Below are 19807 nucleotides of genomic sequence, written 5' to 3' on the forward strand. Positions count from 1 at the left end.
CGTAATTTATATTTATAGTTGGATAATTCAATTGACATATGAATCACTCTTTCAATATGGAAGGTAACGTATTCTTCACGTTAAGCGCTGATTAGTTTATTTTTTTATAAATCTACGTTAAATAGAATCTCATTTAATAGAATTTCTCTATTTTATATCTTTCCATGTATTTTAGTTGTATTGTTTACTCTTCAATAAATCGAAAATTACTTCTTGCACAGCTATTATAATTATTATATATATATATATGTCACGTGACCAACGACATTTGTATTTTGCGCATTTACTAAAAGAGAGCGGGAACGGATAAGAATAATTGTGGTGTTTCAGTTTCAACGATTTCGGAAGAGGAAAAAGTTCTTTTGCACTGCTACGAAAATTTGGATAGAATGGGAAAAGATGACCTTGATCGAGTCAATCAATCTTTGGCTTTTTGGCGAGACACGCATAAAATTTGTGAGTAAAAATACTTTTAATTCTATAGCCAATTTTTTCAACTACGCGATAAAGAATGGGAATAAATAATTTTCGAAAGATTGTGTTTCCACTTGTCAGTGATAATCCAATATTTTAATAAAAAAATGTACAATCCTTGTGATACGTCAGAGAAAATATAATGCTTTTGATTTTTCTCGCTTTTTCACTTTCTATTTCAATGGCATATAATGCAGAACAAAAATATTTTAACTATATATATATAGTGTGTCACTTTCATTTTACATTATGTATTCAAAAGGCAAATGTGACATAATAAAGCAATAATGTAAGAAGAAATTTAAAAATGAGAAAATTGGGACTGTAAATAAATAATTTACATAATGCATATGACATTTACATATCATCTATAAAAAGATATTATTTTTTACGAAGAAGAAATATATGTATATATATATATATATATATATATATATATATATATATATATATATATATATTTAAAATACCTTAAAAAGAGAAATTTATTGTAAAGATATAACACATATAATTGTACAAATTATATATAATGTATTATACAATCATATGTCCGTAAAATGAATATTTGTTTTCTGCTCCGCTTTTCATATTTGCCATGTTACCACATTTGAAGATGAGTAAGCGAATGAAAACCAAAGCATCCAACAAGCATTTTCATCGTGACAAGAATGTCATTAGAATGAGAATAGGAACTAACAAAAAATGTTTAAAATAAACAATCTTGTCGAAAGATATTGTTTAATTCAAATGACTTTACAATACGGACATTTGACTGTATATCAAATGTAGAAACGATTCTCTTATCATGATACACATATCCTTAATATATAAAACACAAAATGCACTCTGTTAACTTCTGATTTAGTAACAGGAATTTCGAAAAGAGGACATTGCTATGTCCTGCTTATTATCATGTACATAATAATCATAAATATGTACAAGTCAAATAAAATACAATTAATATAATACAAATACATTGTGTATAGCAGCATAACGTAACAATAATTGTACAACATATAGACATTATGCATGTAACTGTACTAATATGTAGAAAACATAACACAAAGTAAGAGAATAGTATTGGATTGAAAGTTTTTTTTTTATTCTCCAAGAATATGTCGTGTATGCGATATCTTTAATTTACAGTATTGGATCTATACATGTGGTATTGTGTATTCGCATCATATATTTAGTAATTTTCATATCTGAATTTAATTAACAAATTACATAATAATATACATATATAATAAAAGATAATGTAAGGAAATAAAATATAGATAATTATTTTATTATCCTATTGATTCAATCTTGTAATCTTCTTAATTTTGCAACCACTTGATTATACATTAGCAACTTTTAGAAAAATTATATTGTGTAAAATGATATTGAATCTACGTCAAGGAATCAATGAAATATATGATATGCAAATACAGTTTACCACTTATTTTTGCTTGGACCACTTTTAACTTCTTGTTACTTTTCTTTATTATAACTGTTACAACGCAGCTATAATGCTTGCTATTCATAAATTGAATATAAAAGAGGTGATTTTGTTACATGATCCGATTCCAATAGCAAATATTGAAAGCAATGACTGTAAATTATACGGGACATAATTCAGTCATGAAGCAAGCTGTCGTTGTCAATCTGTATCACTGATCAAAAGTTACATTCTGACCTCTGCGAAGAAGATTCTTAGAGAAAGACAATGTGGAAATTCTTTCTTCCGGAATGTTTCCAAGTTTTAATTTGATAAGATCAATAATATAGTCTATAGATCATTCCAGAGCATATGTGAAAGATTCTTTTTAAGAAACTTGAAAAAATAAGATTCTCGACCTACTGCTCTTTATAATACTATTCTGTATATTCTGTGTACTCTATAATATACGTAACGTTCTTTGTGAAATTCTCCTCTTCCATTTCGCGTGAATTATAATAATTGTGTGCATCCCTGTAAAAAATGATTCCACGCATTTTTCCATTCATATGGCAGTGTCTCAGAGTTTATCCGTTTGTCTGCTTGTTTCCTATATTTTTCTCATTGTCATCATGTTTTATACGCACGTTATCGCGTATAATAATGGATTCAGTGAAACATCCAGTCTATAAAATCATCGAAATAAAAGAAACTAAAACTGTCTTTTCAGAGCTGTAAAATCCTATATAAAATTCACATCGATGACTCGAAACACCATACGAGCGTATCACTTTCCCGCAACACCGTAAAATAAAAGCTCATTTTTTCATCCTCGTCGGATTAACGGAAATATTATTACCGAGTCTCGCTACCCTCGGTCTTCCGATCGGTTTTCTCCGTCTTAGATTCGTCGGTGCTCCCTTCATTTTTTATCGTGGCGTTGAGACTCTTCAGGAAGTTTCCCAGATGCTCGGCGGCAATGGGATTGTTCGCCCATTCGTTCGAGGGAAAAACTGCCAGCAACGTTTTCTGCACGGAACTCAATTGCTTCGCGATCTCACTCGCTTCCGATTTGATGGCGAACTTGTTCTTGTCGTCAGGTGCGGTCGAATCATCAACCACGGTTGGATTCGCATCCGAGGTCTTCGTCACATCCGTCGACACTTCCCGATCCGTCGTCTTGCTTGAACTTGTGCCTGAACTGGACTCTACCGTGATCGAACTCGAGTCCGGGCTGTCCGGCGATTTGTTGCAGGTCGCTTCGGAAACGATGCTCTTCGTCGGACTCGACGACGTCCCGTTATTATCTCCGTTTGAGCTGTTAATATTATTGTCACCCTGACTAGTACTACCCTCACTTCTTACACCACCATTGCCGGGAGGTGGCGACGGCGAAGCCGTCGACGATACGATATTAGGACTCGCTGCCTCGCGATTCTGCTGCTGTTGCCGCTGCTGTTGTTGCGAATTGTCAGGATTGATCGCTTCTTTCTTAGACTCGGCATTTGTATCTCTAGCAGTATCGTTCGTGGCTTGGCTGATGCTCTTTGCATCCTCGTTCCGCGACAGGAACCTGTTATTTGTACTCTCGACATCCAAGGCAAATCTTTTTTGAACGTTCAAACGAAGAGTGTCGTCCGACGAGCCGTTGTTCCGATCTTCGTCGTTGCGAAAAGTCGAAGGTTTGCTCGAGGAGTCGCCCAAGATCGTCCGATTGGCATTAACGTTTGCAGATTTGTCGGCAGAGTGTTGTTGTTTATTGATGGGAACAGCCAAGGGTGCCACGGAAGATCTTGCGGGTTTAACCGGCGCGCACTGAGCAGCTAAATGACTCTTCCCTGGCACGCCACTAATGTTGGAATTAGCTGGATTGTCACTACTTCCAGACGTCGCAGAAGTCGCGCCGCTTTCTGCAATGGAACGCGGTGGCAGTTTCAGTCGCGCCGTATCCATTTGAAACTGCTGAAGATTCGGTGCCTGATTCAGAGCGTAAAAACTCGACAGAGTCGGAAAGACGGATGAAAGATCCGAGCTCGATCGGTTGATGGAACCGAGGCACGGTGCGTAAACAGGGGTACGCGATGGCGACGGTGGTAATGGAAAATCATTAACACGGTGAGCTGCGGGTGTCAGAGAACCCGGAGGTGCTCGATAATACAGATGATTGCCCAGTGTCACCAGTTGGCCCTGATCGGAGACGCTACCCGGTTGCATATTATCCCTGCTCGTAATCTTATTGGTCTTGTTTTGATTGAGTTTTGTCACCGGCTGAGGGATTCTCAAAGGATGTAAATCCATACTCTTTTTACCTCCGCTCAAATCCAGAATGTCCTTGGATAATTCGTGTTCCCTTTTCCGTTTGCCAGCAAACGTCGTCGTTCGTTGCTGGTTCGTTGCTATCTCGCTACGATCCGTTGTCATTGGTGTCTGTTTCGTTGTCGCTACCGTTGTTGCCGCTGGTTTGGCCTTCGTTGGAGTGGCTGGCATTCTGATCTGTCCCGTCTTCAAAGCTTTTAACACACGCGGGTCGACCGACCGATCGTTCAACGTGATACTAGGATTCACTTTGCCCAGCGCGACCTTTCCGCGATTATTATCGCTGGGATCTTTGAACTCGACTTGCCCGGAAGTCCCAGAAGACTTGGGGGACGTTAGCGTTATGCTCAAACTCGCCGGAATATTCAATCCGTAGCCATCCACTAGAAAATCCCTAGTGTCATTCGGCAGCAGCGGGCTGGTCGACGCTTTTGCGTTGGGCATGCGACTTGAATTGCCACTGTAATCTCCTGCTAGATTGGTCGCTTTACTCGTAGGTACCACATGTTCCGCGGAAGAAGTGCGCGATAACTTAACAGAATTATACGAAGAAGCGTTTTGCCTCTTGTTAGCTTCCTGTTTCTGCGCGATTTGCGGCGATTTCCGACGCTTCAAATCGGCAATTGGCACACCCGGCGGGCATTTCCTCTTTACCGCTCCGGCTGGGACAATCGGCGGATCACTAGAAAAGGTATACACATCCATCTTGCCGCTCGCGATGTTCGTGTTGTTTGAACTGACTCCCGAATTGAATGCACGTCCGTTTGGGTCATTAGTTTTGTTTGTACGCGAATTAGCAGTCATTCCGAGGAGATTCCGTTTCGCGATCGCGTTTGTCGCGATGGTGTTGCTGTTCGCATTCGAGCCAGCGTTCTCAGTGTTGCTCTTTTTCTTAATTTCATCAGTATCTTTCTTCAAGGATTCCTCCACTTTTGCGTTAGCTTTTTGAAGAGATTTAAAGGCGTTCACTGCGACACCGATGTCTCGAATAGTAGGTATCAACTTGCTATCATTTGGTACCGATGGTTCTCGAGCGGTCAACTGGAAACCCTGTAGGAATTGCTTTTTATCCTGTTGCTCCGCTGGTTTCTTCAGCGCTGTTTTTGGCACGGTACCGCTGGCGTTAGTGGGAGAGGTCTTCTCGGATGTTGGAGATCGATCTACTGAGAAAGTCACTTTACGCCGTTGTTTTTCTAATTTATCCGGCAATACTGGATTAGTCTGGATAGTAAATTTATCTTTATCTTGTGCCTGTTGTAGTCGCTGAATCAATGGTGCGTCTTTCTCCACTTGGCCGCAACGCAATAGAACGTCGCTGATGACTTTCGGTTTCTTCGCATTGCTATTTTGCGGCGGTGAACATTGCTTCAGCGTTATCTTGACACCATTGGAATTCACGACACTAAATTCAGGACTTGTTGGGCTCTTAATATCTGTAGAAGGAGCAGGCGGATTCTTTAACACTTCGTATTTTCCGTCTGGATTCTTCATTATCTTAATCGGACTCTTTATCTGCTTGTTTGAATCATTGCATATCGTCGTCGCCGTCGCCGTCGCCGTCGCCGTCGCCGTCGCCGTCGCCGTCGCCGTCGTTGTCGTCGTCGTCGTTGTCGTCGTCGGCGAAGACGCGTTTGTCGCTACCGTGGTCAATATTGTCGTCGTGACGCTCGTCGCTGTTGATGTCGACGTTGCGGATGTCGTCGTCGTTGTCTTGTTTGCTTCGTCTTTCTCGCCTGTCACTGTTGGCTTACGATCCACGGGCGTATTTATCTTGCTGTTTGCAATCTTATCCGAATTTTTCGTTAAAGACATTATCCTGTCACTATCGCTGGCAGATTTAACTTCTGATTTAGAGGTTTCCGGAATCTGATTAACAAGATTAGTGCTTATATCACTGTTAGTCCGAACGTCAATCGGCGGCAAACAGTCCCGGGCTCCCAATCCCGGAGTCGATGGTCTTTGATGCAGCGGTGCTTCGAGTCTCTGTTCATGCGCCACTAGGTAGAAAAATCTCATCGGTGCAATCTGCAAGAAAGGTAATTTAAATGAAGTCTTCTTACATATTAAAAATAAACGTCTAATATGTATATAAACAAGAACATTATGTACTTACAGATGTCACGACTTAATTACATGTCATCTAATAATTATGCGAAGAGAAATGGATAAATGGAATAAAGTAATACCTACCCTTTTCCACGCGTAAATATAAGCGACGTCCATGAGGGTCCAGTTTTCGGGCAAAGTCGCGCGTCGATGACAAATCTCGATGGTGTATCTTGTTACGTCAACGCTGTATTTCATTGATATGAACTTTTTCAAATGCGCAATAGTCACGAGAGCTGGACACTGCAAGTATCTCCTGCTGCTGCCGGTATTGCCATTGTGATTACTGTTATTGGTATTGCCACCGCTGTGGACGCTGTTCGAGTTGTTCGTATCCACGTCATTGATACTCAATATATCCAACGGATCTGCTTCTGGCGGCAGGTATTCCAAGCTCAAGCTCACCACATCCTCCGGATTGAATATTAATCGTCCGCTTACATCTTCACCGCGTTGCTCCGGCGTTGTTAGGTTCGCTAATTGTTTGAAAATTGAGATATAATAAGTATATATAGTTTATATTAAGATTCTTGGTCCAAACCATGTTGAACATGAAGTATGACATTAGAAATAAAAAATTTTGTGAATTCTTTTCTCGTTATATATAGAAATAAATCAGTGTTACCATAAAAAAGATTTACATAATTTCCTATTTCTAACATTATAATTCAATATAACTGTGGTAAGAGACCAGGAATTTAAAATGGGAATGCTAGTGCAAAGATTCGAGAATTTAGGTGATTTTAAAACGATTATTTACCATGTTCGGGATGCTTTTTATAAAATTCTCTCCTCCTTAGCATTTCTCTATGGTATAATCCGGGCACCAATTTATACACGATCTCCTGTAGCGCTTTATCGGCTCTGCAAAGAGATTCCAATCGTAATCAAAAGTAATAATTTTTAGAATATAAAAAAGATGTATATTATTTTTTAATTATATAAAATACATCGCGCGGAAATCCACTCACTTTGACCACTTTGAAATCAATATTCCGCTATTTGAAATATAAAAAAAATTGTGTTTTTTGATATTGCATATTTACAATTATTTTATAACCAAATTTTTATCTTTTTTTATCTTTCAACAAAAATTAAAATTTTATTTTTACAAACAACAGTTTATTACTACTGTAAAAGTGGAAATGGACGATGTAAATTGCTGCATAAATTATTCGAACAATGCAAAACAATAAAAACATATGATTACATACTTGATATTTGGCTTCGCTTTGTTGAGCGCATGTTTGCACGATGGGCATTGTGCCGAAGTGCTGAGTGCTTTTAAAATGCAACTTCTGCAAACTGAATGGCAAATATACACATTAGTTTATCGTGTATGTTGATAACCGATAAAATCTGAACTATATAAATCTCAACTTTTACTTACAGGAATGCAAACACTCCACTATGGTTGTGGCATCTATGAGGTAGCCTCGACACAGCAGACAGACCAAATGTTGATTAATATCACGTAAGAGCATCCTTTTGCCGATACCAGCCATTTCTTCGGAAATTGCAAAACGCTAAGTCTATAAAGAGAAATGCAGTTATTTTCAATTTGTCAACTATAGACTTCAGGATTCAATCAATTACTACCATTAACTTGAGTATTAATCCCATGAGAAATTGAAGAGCATCGTCAGAAGTATTTTTAATCGTAAGTACTTATAATTCTCAAAATCTCCGCAATAATGCAATGATACTATATACATAATTTAGATGAATTAGATATAATAAAATATGCATATTAAAATATCGAATATCTAATGAAAATATCATGAAAATTATGTATTTATAAATGAAAGATTCCAGCATTTTATTAATGAAATAATAACAAGACTATAAGTTTCAAAATATAAAAAGCAGTTTTTAAAAACATATAATCGAGAATATTTTATAATCTATGTAGTTTTAAATAGTTGGAAAAAAACTTGAATATTATAATTTTTTATATATTAAAATAAAATATTTTTAGACATATGTTTGTAACAATTTTTTTTTCATTTTTTTCTTTTTTTTTCATTTCGACTCTTCAAATTCGTTATAGAATTATTTGCTCACATGTTTTACAAATATCGTGTATATTAAAAGAAGATACCAATCAATAGTGTCGATAAAGTATTATACATGATTGCAAAATTCAAAAATTTATTTTTCAAAAAAGCATTAAATAAACACGAAACTACATAAAGTTAGTTTCTTGAGATACATGATTACTAATAAAGTAATATTGGAAAATTATTACTTTAAATAAAAATGTCCAAAAGGTATCTGGTTACTTTATTTCTCATTTGTACTATCGAAATGCAATATTTTTTCTTGGCATTCTTCTATACAATACAATTGCAGTACTTTAGTAACAACTAATTCATATTTCACTCTGATACAGAAATGCCAGCGATATGTCATTATGTACATTTAGTTGAATTTTTTCGAGGGTTTCTCAGGTAGCTCCCGTTATGCCCGTTGTCATCCCCTCCAGCCGGGCTCAAAAGCCCGTAGGTAGGAAGGTATACGGGTACATTTCCCGTCTCTGTTTAGAATCGTCCTTTCCGTTTTTCCGCTCGCCCGGCGGTGCGGTTAAACCGCCAAACGTCCCTTGCAACGTGGTGTATATTTGCGTGTGTGTACGTTCGTCGAATATACCTGGCGGTATTGATCGAATATCGCGGTATTTTACGGCCCGACGAGATAAGTCGACTCACCTAGTTATTTACGTTGCGCTACGCGAAGAATTGCGAATTTTGCGGAATTTCCCTTTTTTTGCGCGCGCGTGCACAATTTGAGAAATGCACACTCGGGCTTGTCAAGCAGCATGCTGTGCGTCGCCATAAACGTAACACGTGTTGTCGGCAGGAATACATAGATTCCGCCATTTACATCGTGACGCGTCTTTTTGTCGCAGCATGCTGCCTAGTGTGAATCCCATTTTTTGCTCTCAATTAATCTGAAAAGAAGTTTCGTAGAATCGAAACAAAAACAAACGCTTTTCTGTTTTCTTCCTGAAAGAGAACTGAATTGAACGTTTCTAAAAAGAAACATCGTACAGGCTGAAAATAAAAAAATACAATGCTTCTTACAGATGTATCTTCTATTCAAAAATATAACATATAAGTGAAAAATTAAAATATAATGTAAATTTTATCCCTTCATCTCTCTCACATGATTATCTATATTTGAAGCATAATATATTCTTGATTATTTCAACGAAATGATGAATTTTTAATTTTAATACAAATAATCTGAGATAATGTAAAAATTAATGAGAAAATTTTTAACTTTGGAAAAAGAATGTATAATAATTTTGATTCATAGAATTTCTGTTGCAAGTAATAACATCAAGTTGATAAACAATAACAGTTATAAAAACAGTTATATAACTGGAAAATTGTTTAAATGTTTACATATAATTCTTATGATGCGATTTTTACCTATTAACAAATTCCCCTCTTCTCCTCTTCCTACAAATCTGATTCAATGTTTTCTCTCTCGGTTATTTACTTAACTCTGTTGCCGCGCAACACGTGTCGCGAATGCTATAGATGCATAGCCCATAATCGTACTATAAGATTTTTATCTTTAACGATGCAATATTTTCATGTTTAATTTAAAAATTGTTTAATTTAAAAGAATGTTTAATTTAAAAGAATGCTGATTTATATAATGATATCTCACATATTAAGAATCTAATACTAGGAGAATAATAAAAAAAATTCAGTTAAGAGTATTGTTTATTGAAATTTCATCTGTCAAAAATCCTTTTAATTTAAACATTAAATAATTTCATGTTAATGTTACGCAATTTTCACATTTATAAGTAGATTCAATATTTCCACTATAAATATATCTTTAATCTTTAATATAACAACCTGAAACACACACACAGTTCTTTACATATAAAATTTGCAATTTTTACATATCTGCAACTTATTTCTAATTTAAGACTTTCCCGAAAATACATGGGCTATCCGATAAATATAAATAATTTCGTTAATTGATTTTTCATGATGATCCAATTCCATTATCGATTTCAATTAAAAGATATTGCTATGGAAAAACATATATTTTTTCATACATGCGGAAAAAGGCGAAAAGTAATCTTTCGAATTCAATCAGCGGTAACCGCGACCGACAATCGCCACACCACGTTTCCCTTATCAAACTAGAAATAAATCACAGATAATAGACTATCTACGCGCGCGCGCGGGCGCAGTCGACATATGTGTACGTGTGCAGTTTATCAAGTAAAGGCACGCGGATAAAAAAAAATAGCGAGAAACGGAATAATTCGCTCCCTCATTATCTTTCTACGGCGTTTTATCTCATCGTTATTTACTCGAATTATTTAATCTGCGAAACGTGTGCCTTAGGTACCACGTTCTGCGCTGTCTAACGTGCTATGTCTATTTATATCGGACTGCTTCGAGAAACGAAGGAGCGAAATTCTTAGCGTGACGTGCGGCAAAAGAAACGCCAATCTCTTTTAAAACTAAAGATTTACAAAAATACCAACAAAAATAATATCTAGAGATATCAATCATATAAATGAAAATATAGTAATAAATATATTTTTTTGATATCTTACATCAATTAATTCGCGAATTGTAATAAAAGATACAATGATATCATAATCTATAAATGTTAATTTTTTATTAGGATGTCTACTCCCTAAAAAAACACGAATACCTTGTATGAAGACTATTAAAAATGCATACAATAAAAAAAGTTATTTTACAAAGTTGCAAAAAATCTTTAAAATATTCATCTAAAATTTAAATAAGAATACTTCGAAGATTACAATCTTCAGGGAAGATTTTTTAACAAGATTTAAATAGACACCCTGTTTATAAACACTTTCCAAGCAGAAAAGCAAAATTTGCGGATTAAAGATCTAATCTAATCTGATCGAGTCATCGTTAACGTAACTGACATATCAACACGTGTTTCAGAAATTAACACGTGATACGAGTAGTCGTTCTCACGCGTCATTGCTGCGCTCCTGTCAGCGTGTCGCGTAAAGAGTTGCATAAAATTGAATGCTCAAGACGGCTTTTGTAGTGGAATTCCTTTCGGAATATTGAATAATGCGTGCATCTGTCGCAGCTTCCTCTTTTTTTCCTGCTAGATCTCTCATACACGTATCGAAATTTTGTGTCACGCAAGATAGTAGACTAGAATTTATTTCTCTCTTGATTATTTTATGAAAAATCACATATATATTATTTTTTATAAAAGAATTATATGTATCCCTAATACTTTCTGCATGCTTTTTCATGTTATTGAATGTATGTATAATTATGTAAATATTTCAGATTAATATGAATTTTATTCACCAAGAAATATATTTGTCTTAAAACGATTATTTTATATGTTATGACAACTTGACAATTTCGAATGATAAAAGAAAGAGAGAAGAGGGGGAAGATAACATTTCAATTTTCATAATTATCGTGTTAAAAATTCTTATATAATAATATTATATTTTAATCAATTTATAATGAAGGAAAAAATGAGATTCACACACACATGAAAGAATTGTACTTAAATTAATTAGTACATAAATAATAATTTTGATAACTAAACGCTGTGTCAAACGGGCAACGTAATAAGTAATCTTCAATTTCAATTCTTGTAATAGAAAAAAAAAACGATCGCAGGCTGCTCGTGAAATATCGTCACGACATTAGACGACACTTACATTTGCGAAAAGCAAAGGGCGACCCTGCCAGACTGCCGTTCGCAGTCACTTAGCGACCAAAGGAGAGACACAGAGACCACGAAAGGCGGACATCGGGGGAGCAACTTGGCTTTTCCGTTATTAAGGGTGGGAAGGAAAGGACGATTGGCTTTTTATAAGAATCTCCTTCAATACGCGATCACATAAACGGGAGATCAGAAATCGAATACAACATTTTAAGGATCGATCAAGCGTCGCTCTCGTAATGAAAGCGAGGAAATCGAAGCGTTGAAGAGAAACACATTAGATAGATATATTGAAAGTAATAGGTGTAATAGTGATTTCGTAATTAAGTAAGATACTTGTCGCAATAGTGAGAATTTTTACGGAATTTTTTTTTCGACTCTGCGGACATTTTTTTTTCCTTTGTGATTATATTAAAAAAAATTGATATTTTTCTTTCATATCGAAGAACTCATGTGAAAGAAACATTCGTATTTTTTCTGTTCAAGCGTCAACATTCAGATATGCAAACACAGCTCAAATTCAAATCATTCTGCAAAATAGACAAAAAATTTCAATTTTTAACGATATTTTTTCAATTCTTTTTTATTTTCCAATTTTTTGCATACGCATGACAAAATGTATTTGCATGGTGATGTCATGAATGATGCCAGCTTGTGAGACAAAATATTCTCTCATATGAAAATTCTTGTTAAATTTTATCAGTTAAATTCCGAAAAATTTCGTATTAAGAATCTATTAAAATATAAAATTCATTTGAAATTAATTTAAAAAATCATATTTCATTATCTGTACGGGCTTTTACAGTTTCCAACAATTCTGTAACTTATTATATATTTAAATTTTTCCGAAGAAAAATTCGCGATCGTCAGACAAGTGTCTCTAATATTTTTTACTTAAATACTTTAAATTTTATGAAGTATTCTGTATCATTAATATACATTTCTTTCTTTGAAAAAAATTTATAATTAATTTTTCATTTTACAATGTACTAATAGTGCATATATTCTATGTAATGATATACGTACGTGTATCAAATTTCTTTAAACTTATGCGAAAAAATTTATCTATTTTTTGCAAGTATTTCAATTTGCGGTGTCATAAAAAAAATAATCGATACCGAATTCCAAGAGAAAACTTCTGTAACAGATCCACAAACTCTTAAACTCTTTATTACAATATTTTTTTTGTATAGATTTTGTATATAAAGATATAGATGAAATAGAAGGAGTTGTATATCGAGCATATGTCGAAATTGTTTTATTGCAAGGAAAATAATTTGGATATTTTAATGAGAAAAACATTTGTGTAATCTATATGTCCGAGACATATCGCGTAAACTTGAAAGATTAAAGCATCTTTATAAATGACAAATGCAATTCATAATCTTTAAAAAAAAGAATCTATCCTAGACGTAATGCATTAGATACACAATTATCATTTGCGTTAAGTCTACGATAATAAAACAAATTTTTCGAATATCTTAATATATTTTTTGGAAGAAAAAGAGCCGATACTGTTAAACTATATCTTAATCGAGGCAGATAAAAACATTCAAAACGAAAATGTAATCAATGTTTATAACTATCACGATAGTAAATAACCCAATTAAACAATGATTGAATAATCTATATATGTTTCTGCAATTATACAATCGTTACTTTATCTGTATCGCTACGGTAATAATAGTAAAACAATCATTTTTCAGGGGATGTTTTTTTACGATGCAGTTTACGCGAAGCCGCAAAATGCATCCAAAATGCATTATAACTCAGTGTCGTAATCGACGTTCGGATTGTTAATACGCATCCCTGGCTGATGCCTATTCCAGCATGTTTGCCTACCGACGAATGAATCCCATGCGATTCCGAGGACGGAACGAGAAAACGCATAAATGCAAGTATGTACGCTGAAAAGAGAGTAATATGAGAGAGAGAAAGAGAGAGAGAAAAGGGGGGTCGGCGGGAGAAGAAGGAGGGAGAGAGGATAGGGAGAGAGAATACGCGGGGGACAACGCGGAGAAACAGACGAGGAGAACCGTCCACCTCGTCGCTCCATCTCACGGCACACAGGCGCATAACGTCTCTGTGTATACACCGGCGTGTGTAGGTGTATGTGTAGGATTTATTTCGCGTACGTATGCGTGCACCTATGTGTTATGTACTCGAGCGTATTATATTATATACGTATATATATTCTTTCTATATATATATACTTACGTGCAGGCATGCGATCCGGAGCAGCGGGGACGAGTGACGCTACGTTACTCCCGGTTGACGATTCTAGAGCACGAGCGAGTCTACGCGCGCGCGCGCGCGCGTAGACCACACGGCGGCGAGAGACGCGTCTTTCGCGCGACACGAGACACGACGGGACACCACGTATGCGCGAGGCGCTCACGGACAACGGTCTACAACGACAACGTCTCAAAATTCACCACCACGTTGTCCCTGTCTCTCTCTATCTCCCACCCTCCTCCAGGATTCTCTCTTTGTGTGCGGAGTAGCCAGTCTACTATTATTACTACTACTATTACGATTACTACTACTACTACTACTGCGATGTCGCGTGGTACTACGGCCTGATCGCGCGTCATTCCCGTCCCGATCTAGCGCGATCGGAGTAACCTGCCATGTCCACGCGATTCGCACGGCACCGTCGTGAAGACGGCGAGACAATCCGGAGACGAGATCGAGGAGGGCTCTCGAAAACGGCAGCGAGAAACTGCAGTGGCGGAAGGCAGGGCGGTCACGAAATTACGGGTGCCGGTGAGCAGCGCCGGTGAGCGCGGCGCGGCGCGCTCGCGAACTAAAGGCAACACGACGGCCAACGCGCACACGGTCCTCTCGACGCGGGATACGGGCGACGGGAAAGCGCGCGCAACGATACATTCCACCGACGACGTCTCATGCCGAACTAAACGAGAGACGTAGAACGGGATGTGCCCTTTCCCCTGCGGGCTCTCCCCCCTCCCGTCCTTTCGGTCCCTTCTGATCCGCTCTTCCCCTATCCGTTCCGCTCGCTCTCTCGCAGCGGCTCGGTTCCCTTCCTCCTCCTCTTCCTCCTCCTCCTCCTCCTCTCCGACATCGCTCGTCCTTCTCTTTCTCTCTCTCTTTCTTTCTCTCCCTTCTGTCCTTCAGATCCGATGCAACTAACTCTGCTGGTTCGTTTAGCCTTGCCTCATCGTCGTGCGTGTACTCACTCGTCTCTCTCTCTCTCCCTCTCTTTCTCACCCTCTTTATTTTTCTCCCACCGCTCCTGATTGTACCTCCTCGCTTGTACCTTCTCTTCTCCACTGGATAATACATACGTACCTCACACTAGCACAGCAACATTGAATTGCCCCTCTCACAGCGGCACTGTGTCCCCTTCCCGCTTGTCGTTACCAGCTGGGGTTACCAGTTTCCCCCCCGTCGTGCCTGTTCCCGCGCTCCTCGCCCGTCTCGTTATCCCACTGTCGCAGCCCCCACCCACCGGTTCTCTCTCTCCCTCTCCTCCATTACGGGTAGAGAGAGAGAGAAAGAGAGAGAGCGAGGAGGTAGCCCTTGTATATTTCCTCCTTTCTTTCTACCTTCTTCGTTTTCCGCGTACGATCCCCTTCTATCCGTATCGTGTTCCTCTCCCTTTTGCTCTTCGCGGGACGCTTCCCTCGACTCCCCTCCCCCCCGCCTGTGGCCCCTCAATCATGCTTTATCTCGCGACTCTGGCCGCCCTTCTCTCCCCATTTTGTTCTACGTTTTTCCCTTCGAAGTGTCGAGCGCCCTTTCCCTGTTCACCCCCTCTTTTTCTATCGCGTTGCGTCGCTCTCTCTGTCTCTCTCTCTCGTTCCGCTATTTTTTTTCTCTGAAAAGAAGCTCGCCCCCTTCTCGTGCTTCTCGACCTCTCTTCTCTTGCCTCTTTCTTTACGCTCGTTCGCTTCCTTCTCCCTTTTTCTTCCCACCGTAATCTCTCTTTCCTCCCCTCTTTCCGCCAATCACCCCCTCGTCCCTTTCTCGTTCTTGATAGATGTAGCGGGAAATCTCTGACCAGCTCCGCAATGTGTGATCATTTTTCTTCCAATCGTCGTTTCCTGTATAATGTCAATGTACTAGTCTACCTGACAAGTTTGTATAAGTTCAGGACAAGGATGCTACGTGTGCATCGCGTGCGAGAGTACAATGATGATTTCAAACATTGTCTTTCTAGATCGAAGAATCGTCTCAAATTTAATACATGTGTGTGTCGACAATTTGTATTGACACGTACATACGATGCGTACACACATAATATACATGTGTGTGTGTGTATGTATATATGATAATACAATAATCATCAAATTAATTACAATAAAATACATTGAAATATTAACAAATAAATCACTCCAATAAAACATATCTAACAATATAGAGAATTAGAAGCTATTACGAACTGTTCTCTCTCTCTCTTTGTTAAAATAAAGTAACAATGCTATAAATGTTGCTATAAATGTTGCTACAAATGTAGACGAATACAGATTGATTTATGCGTATATTTATTATAACTAACGCGAAAATAATAGAAAATATATTTTATATTACTCTATCACGAGAGAAAAAATTATTTAATATCTTGCAAGAAACAATTTTATACGATTTCAAGTCTTTGACCAGCTAATTAAACACGACTGCATGGAGGACACTGAAACCTTAAAGATAGTGTTATTTCCGAGAGATAGCTGTTTGCTGATAAGAACTCGAGAAGGAGGCTACATTTCTCTTAATATAGAAAATGATTCCTTTGATCTTTGAGTGTTTAGTGCACATATTAAAGCTGAAAATATAAGAATTTTGTTTTTTGTCGATATATTGAGTCTATTGTCATGTATAAAAAAATATTGCTTTATTTAAAATTGATAGAAAAAAGTATCAAAAGTACCAAGTATCAATTAAATTAATATAGAATTAAAACGATATATACCTTTCTATTTTATAATTAGATATTGAGCATTATATAAAGTTGATATGAACTTGATTTATGTAAATTTTTATTTTAAAAGCCTATAATTTGTGAATTTGATGCTCGTTTATGTGTTAAATCAATTCATATCAAATTTTTATAGATTTCTATAGAAAAATTTTATTTTCCTCTTCTTTGTTACATCGCTCATGTTGATGGAAATTGATCAAAAACTTCTTTTTAGCTTCGATTAATAAATAGGTCTATAAAGGTCAAATTATACAATCTATGGTATCTATTAATGGTGTATTTTTCTCGTGATAGAACGATCCTATTAGCTTGTAAATTTCTAAATCTGCATTATTTTTATCTTTACTGTTAAATCTTACAGAGCAAGAAAATTAAATTAAGATATTTCGTAAACCAAGATAAATTCTACAATTTATATGTAAATACGATATAACATCTCGTTTCAAAATGTTTATTTAAAGAATACGAGCAAATTTCATTTGCTAAAATTCAAAAATAAAATAATATATGAGTCTTTTCTCTATAAATTACAAACGTTAATTATATACGTTAGGAATTACGTCGACAAGGAACAGTAAAATTCTAATTAAAAACATATAAAAAAATGTAACCCGTCAATATTCGCAGGATCAAAGAAAATAAAAAAGTAAGAAAAGCATACGACGAGATGCATATGTGGATCAAACGGATGCCGACATCTAAGATCCTCGTGCGAGTCTTCGTGTGCAAGTGAACTGTAGAGATCTCCGTGACACGTGAGGCCGCGCTGTCGCTATTTGCGCGTACGCCGCGCCTGCGCCGTACGAGCGTTCCCTCTCGTTACATCTCGTCGGAAGAGCGGTTTTGTCCTCTTGTTCATCTCTCTCTTCTCTCTAGAATCTCGCGAGAATCATATTATCTAAATATACAAATCGAGGTCGGTTGCATCAACACTGAGCTCGAAACTCCCTCCATTTTTCCGCACTCTCCGATTAATTAAATTTCTTCTTTCTCTGTCCGCATTGCGGATATAGCACGTCCATTAGGCTGGCCACAATTTAATGAAACGCATACATGGGATTTTAGGGTGCTTCTTTGCTGCTAATTTGTTGCTTCTTTCCGGATTTTCTTCCAGCCGTTTCGTTAAAAACTATCATTATGCTAAATAACGATTTCATCTTGAAGATATACGATAAAAAATTGAAAAGACACACATAATGTGTGTACTTGAGTATTATCTTTAAAATTGTTTCTATTTAGTCTATATATAATTAGTTTCTCTATTCAAGAGAGTTTATTATTTTTAATAGTTTAATAGTTTAATAGTTTATTATTTTTAATAGTTTCTCTATTCAATAGAATTTAGAAATAGAGAATTTATTCTCTTAATCTCTTCCTAAAAGTTACTTCTAGGTTATCTCCCGTTCCTTAGTACATAATATTTTATAAATATTATTTTATTAAATATTTAGATAGATAGATAATTCCTATATTTTATTACCCTATATTCTTTTTTATCCCAAATATTGCCCGCTTTTCAATCTTTAAAATATCGTGTTATATGAAGTATAAAAGGCATTGTTACTTTATAAAAGTATGTGATGTCATAATGTTCGATTCTATGGTAAATCTAAAAAAATATGAATAAAGTCTCGGAAAAAGGGAAAATTATAAAATAGTATTATATGTGCTAAAAGTTTTCGGAAAAAGAATATTTCTTTTTTTAATTTTCTAAAGATTCTTTTTTTTTCTTTTTTTGACAATGCCAATTTAGTTATCAGACTTACAGAGAATAGTCTTTCAAACAGTATGGAGGCAAGCGCTATGACTGTGCGTAATAATGGAGATGCCGAATTGAATAGAGTGCGCGCCCGGAACAAAATAATTCATGAAACGAAACACAAATTGCTTTTATGATATAAATCATAGCAACGAAATCTCACAATAGAGTTAAAAATTGTCATGGCAATGGATTTAAACAAATAAGAATTCACCTATATACCTGTGTTTGTCTCTCTTCGGTGTTTTTATTATTACAAGAGGTATCATTGTCATTTCGATTCTTTATTTTCACAATTCGTCAAGTTCTATAGTTCTTTCTTCTATAACTCTACAATTCTTTCTACGATGATTCATTGAATGCATGTTATTGTAAGATATTGGATAAATTTTTATTCGATAAATGCGATGGTTCAAAATACAACAATTTGTATTTTATGCTCCTGTTTGCTCCTGTTGCTTATATATTTTTTAAATTGATTTCATATTTTTCATTACTCGCGTAATTATTTAGTATTCCAGGATCATCGACGTTTTCTTAATATTTTTTCCAATCAGCAAAAGTAATGAGAAAAATCTCTATTTATGGTAATTATTTACAATTATACGTAGGAATTTGAAAAAATTGAGATTTTTAAGAATTCTTTTAATTTCTTTTTTTTAATACATTTGATGCATTATTGGTTTTTTTTAAATCATACATTTAAGGATCGCGTACGATCATAATTAAAATTTATATTTGTATTTGATCTGTATTTCTCTCATTATTTCGCGTTATAAAAGAATCTGTGCTGTGCAAAATTTGAATCGAATTGAACAAATTCAAACTCTCATGCAAATACAGCTTCACTTTGTTTGAAAATGGCTTTCATTATTTTCTGCAGAGAATAATAATGTAAATGAATTTTTTTTGCATTGCTGCGTTTGCGCTTTCGCCAGGACATCATAAAAATTTAAGATAATAGCGGATACTATGGTGAAAAAAACCTATGAAAGCATGATGAAAGTGTTTTATTATTTATTAAAGATAATAATTTAAAATTTTGGGAAACTTTTGTTATTTTTTAGGATTTTAACACAATTAT

The 19807-nt window shown here is 36.1% G+C and overlaps 1 protein-coding gene and 1 long non-coding RNA gene across 6 annotated transcripts in view; one reads left to right on the forward strand and one right to left on the reverse strand.

The window, feature by feature from the left end:
• LOC145963542 (uncharacterized) overlaps positions 1-19807 on the forward strand; it is a 25424-nt gene continuing 5617 nt past the window's right edge. The window contains exons 1-7 of one of the 3 annotated variants that reach the window (XR_014436187.1): positions 1-63; positions 331-456; positions 1088-6246; positions 6326-6787; positions 7709-7790; positions 7891-7976; positions 13729-13920. This is a non-coding gene — a long non-coding RNA (uncharacterized LOC145963542). Of the gene's footprint in view, positions 64-330; positions 457-1087; positions 6247-6325; positions 6788-7708; positions 7977-13728; positions 13921-19807 lie in introns of those variants that run through there. The other 2 variants (XR_014436188.1, XR_014436186.1) reach the window with 2 other exon arrangements.
• On the reverse strand, positions 806-14998 carry LOC145963540 (uncharacterized). Of its 3 annotated transcripts, none has more exons than XM_083085600.1 (6): positions 14240-14998; positions 7707-7848; positions 7531-7621; positions 7077-7180; positions 6401-6792; positions 806-6235 (listed from the first exon to the last, which is right to left on the reverse strand). In XM_083085600.1, exons 2-6 carry the CDS (start codon positions 7819-7821, stop codon positions 2750-2752), a joined length of 4188 nt encoding a protein of 1395 aa, XP_082941726.1. In that variant the 5' UTR covers positions 7822-7848; positions 14240-14998; the 3' UTR covers positions 806-2749. The 3 variants fall into 3 exon arrangements, with proteins under 3 accessions (XP_082941726.1, XP_082941729.1, XP_082941727.1); XM_083085603.1 differs by lacking the exon at positions 14240-14998 and adding an exon at positions 9025-9265; XM_083085601.1 differs by lacking the exon at positions 14240-14998 and adding an exon at positions 8736-8984.

Source organism: Camponotus vicinus, unplaced genomic scaffold, assembly GCF_025532165.1.
Source record: "Camponotus vicinus isolate PSW18456_S1 unplaced genomic scaffold, iyCamVici1.0 SCAF_12, whole genome shotgun sequence".
NCBI lineage: Eukaryota > Metazoa > Arthropoda > Insecta > Hymenoptera > Formicidae > Camponotus > Camponotus vicinus.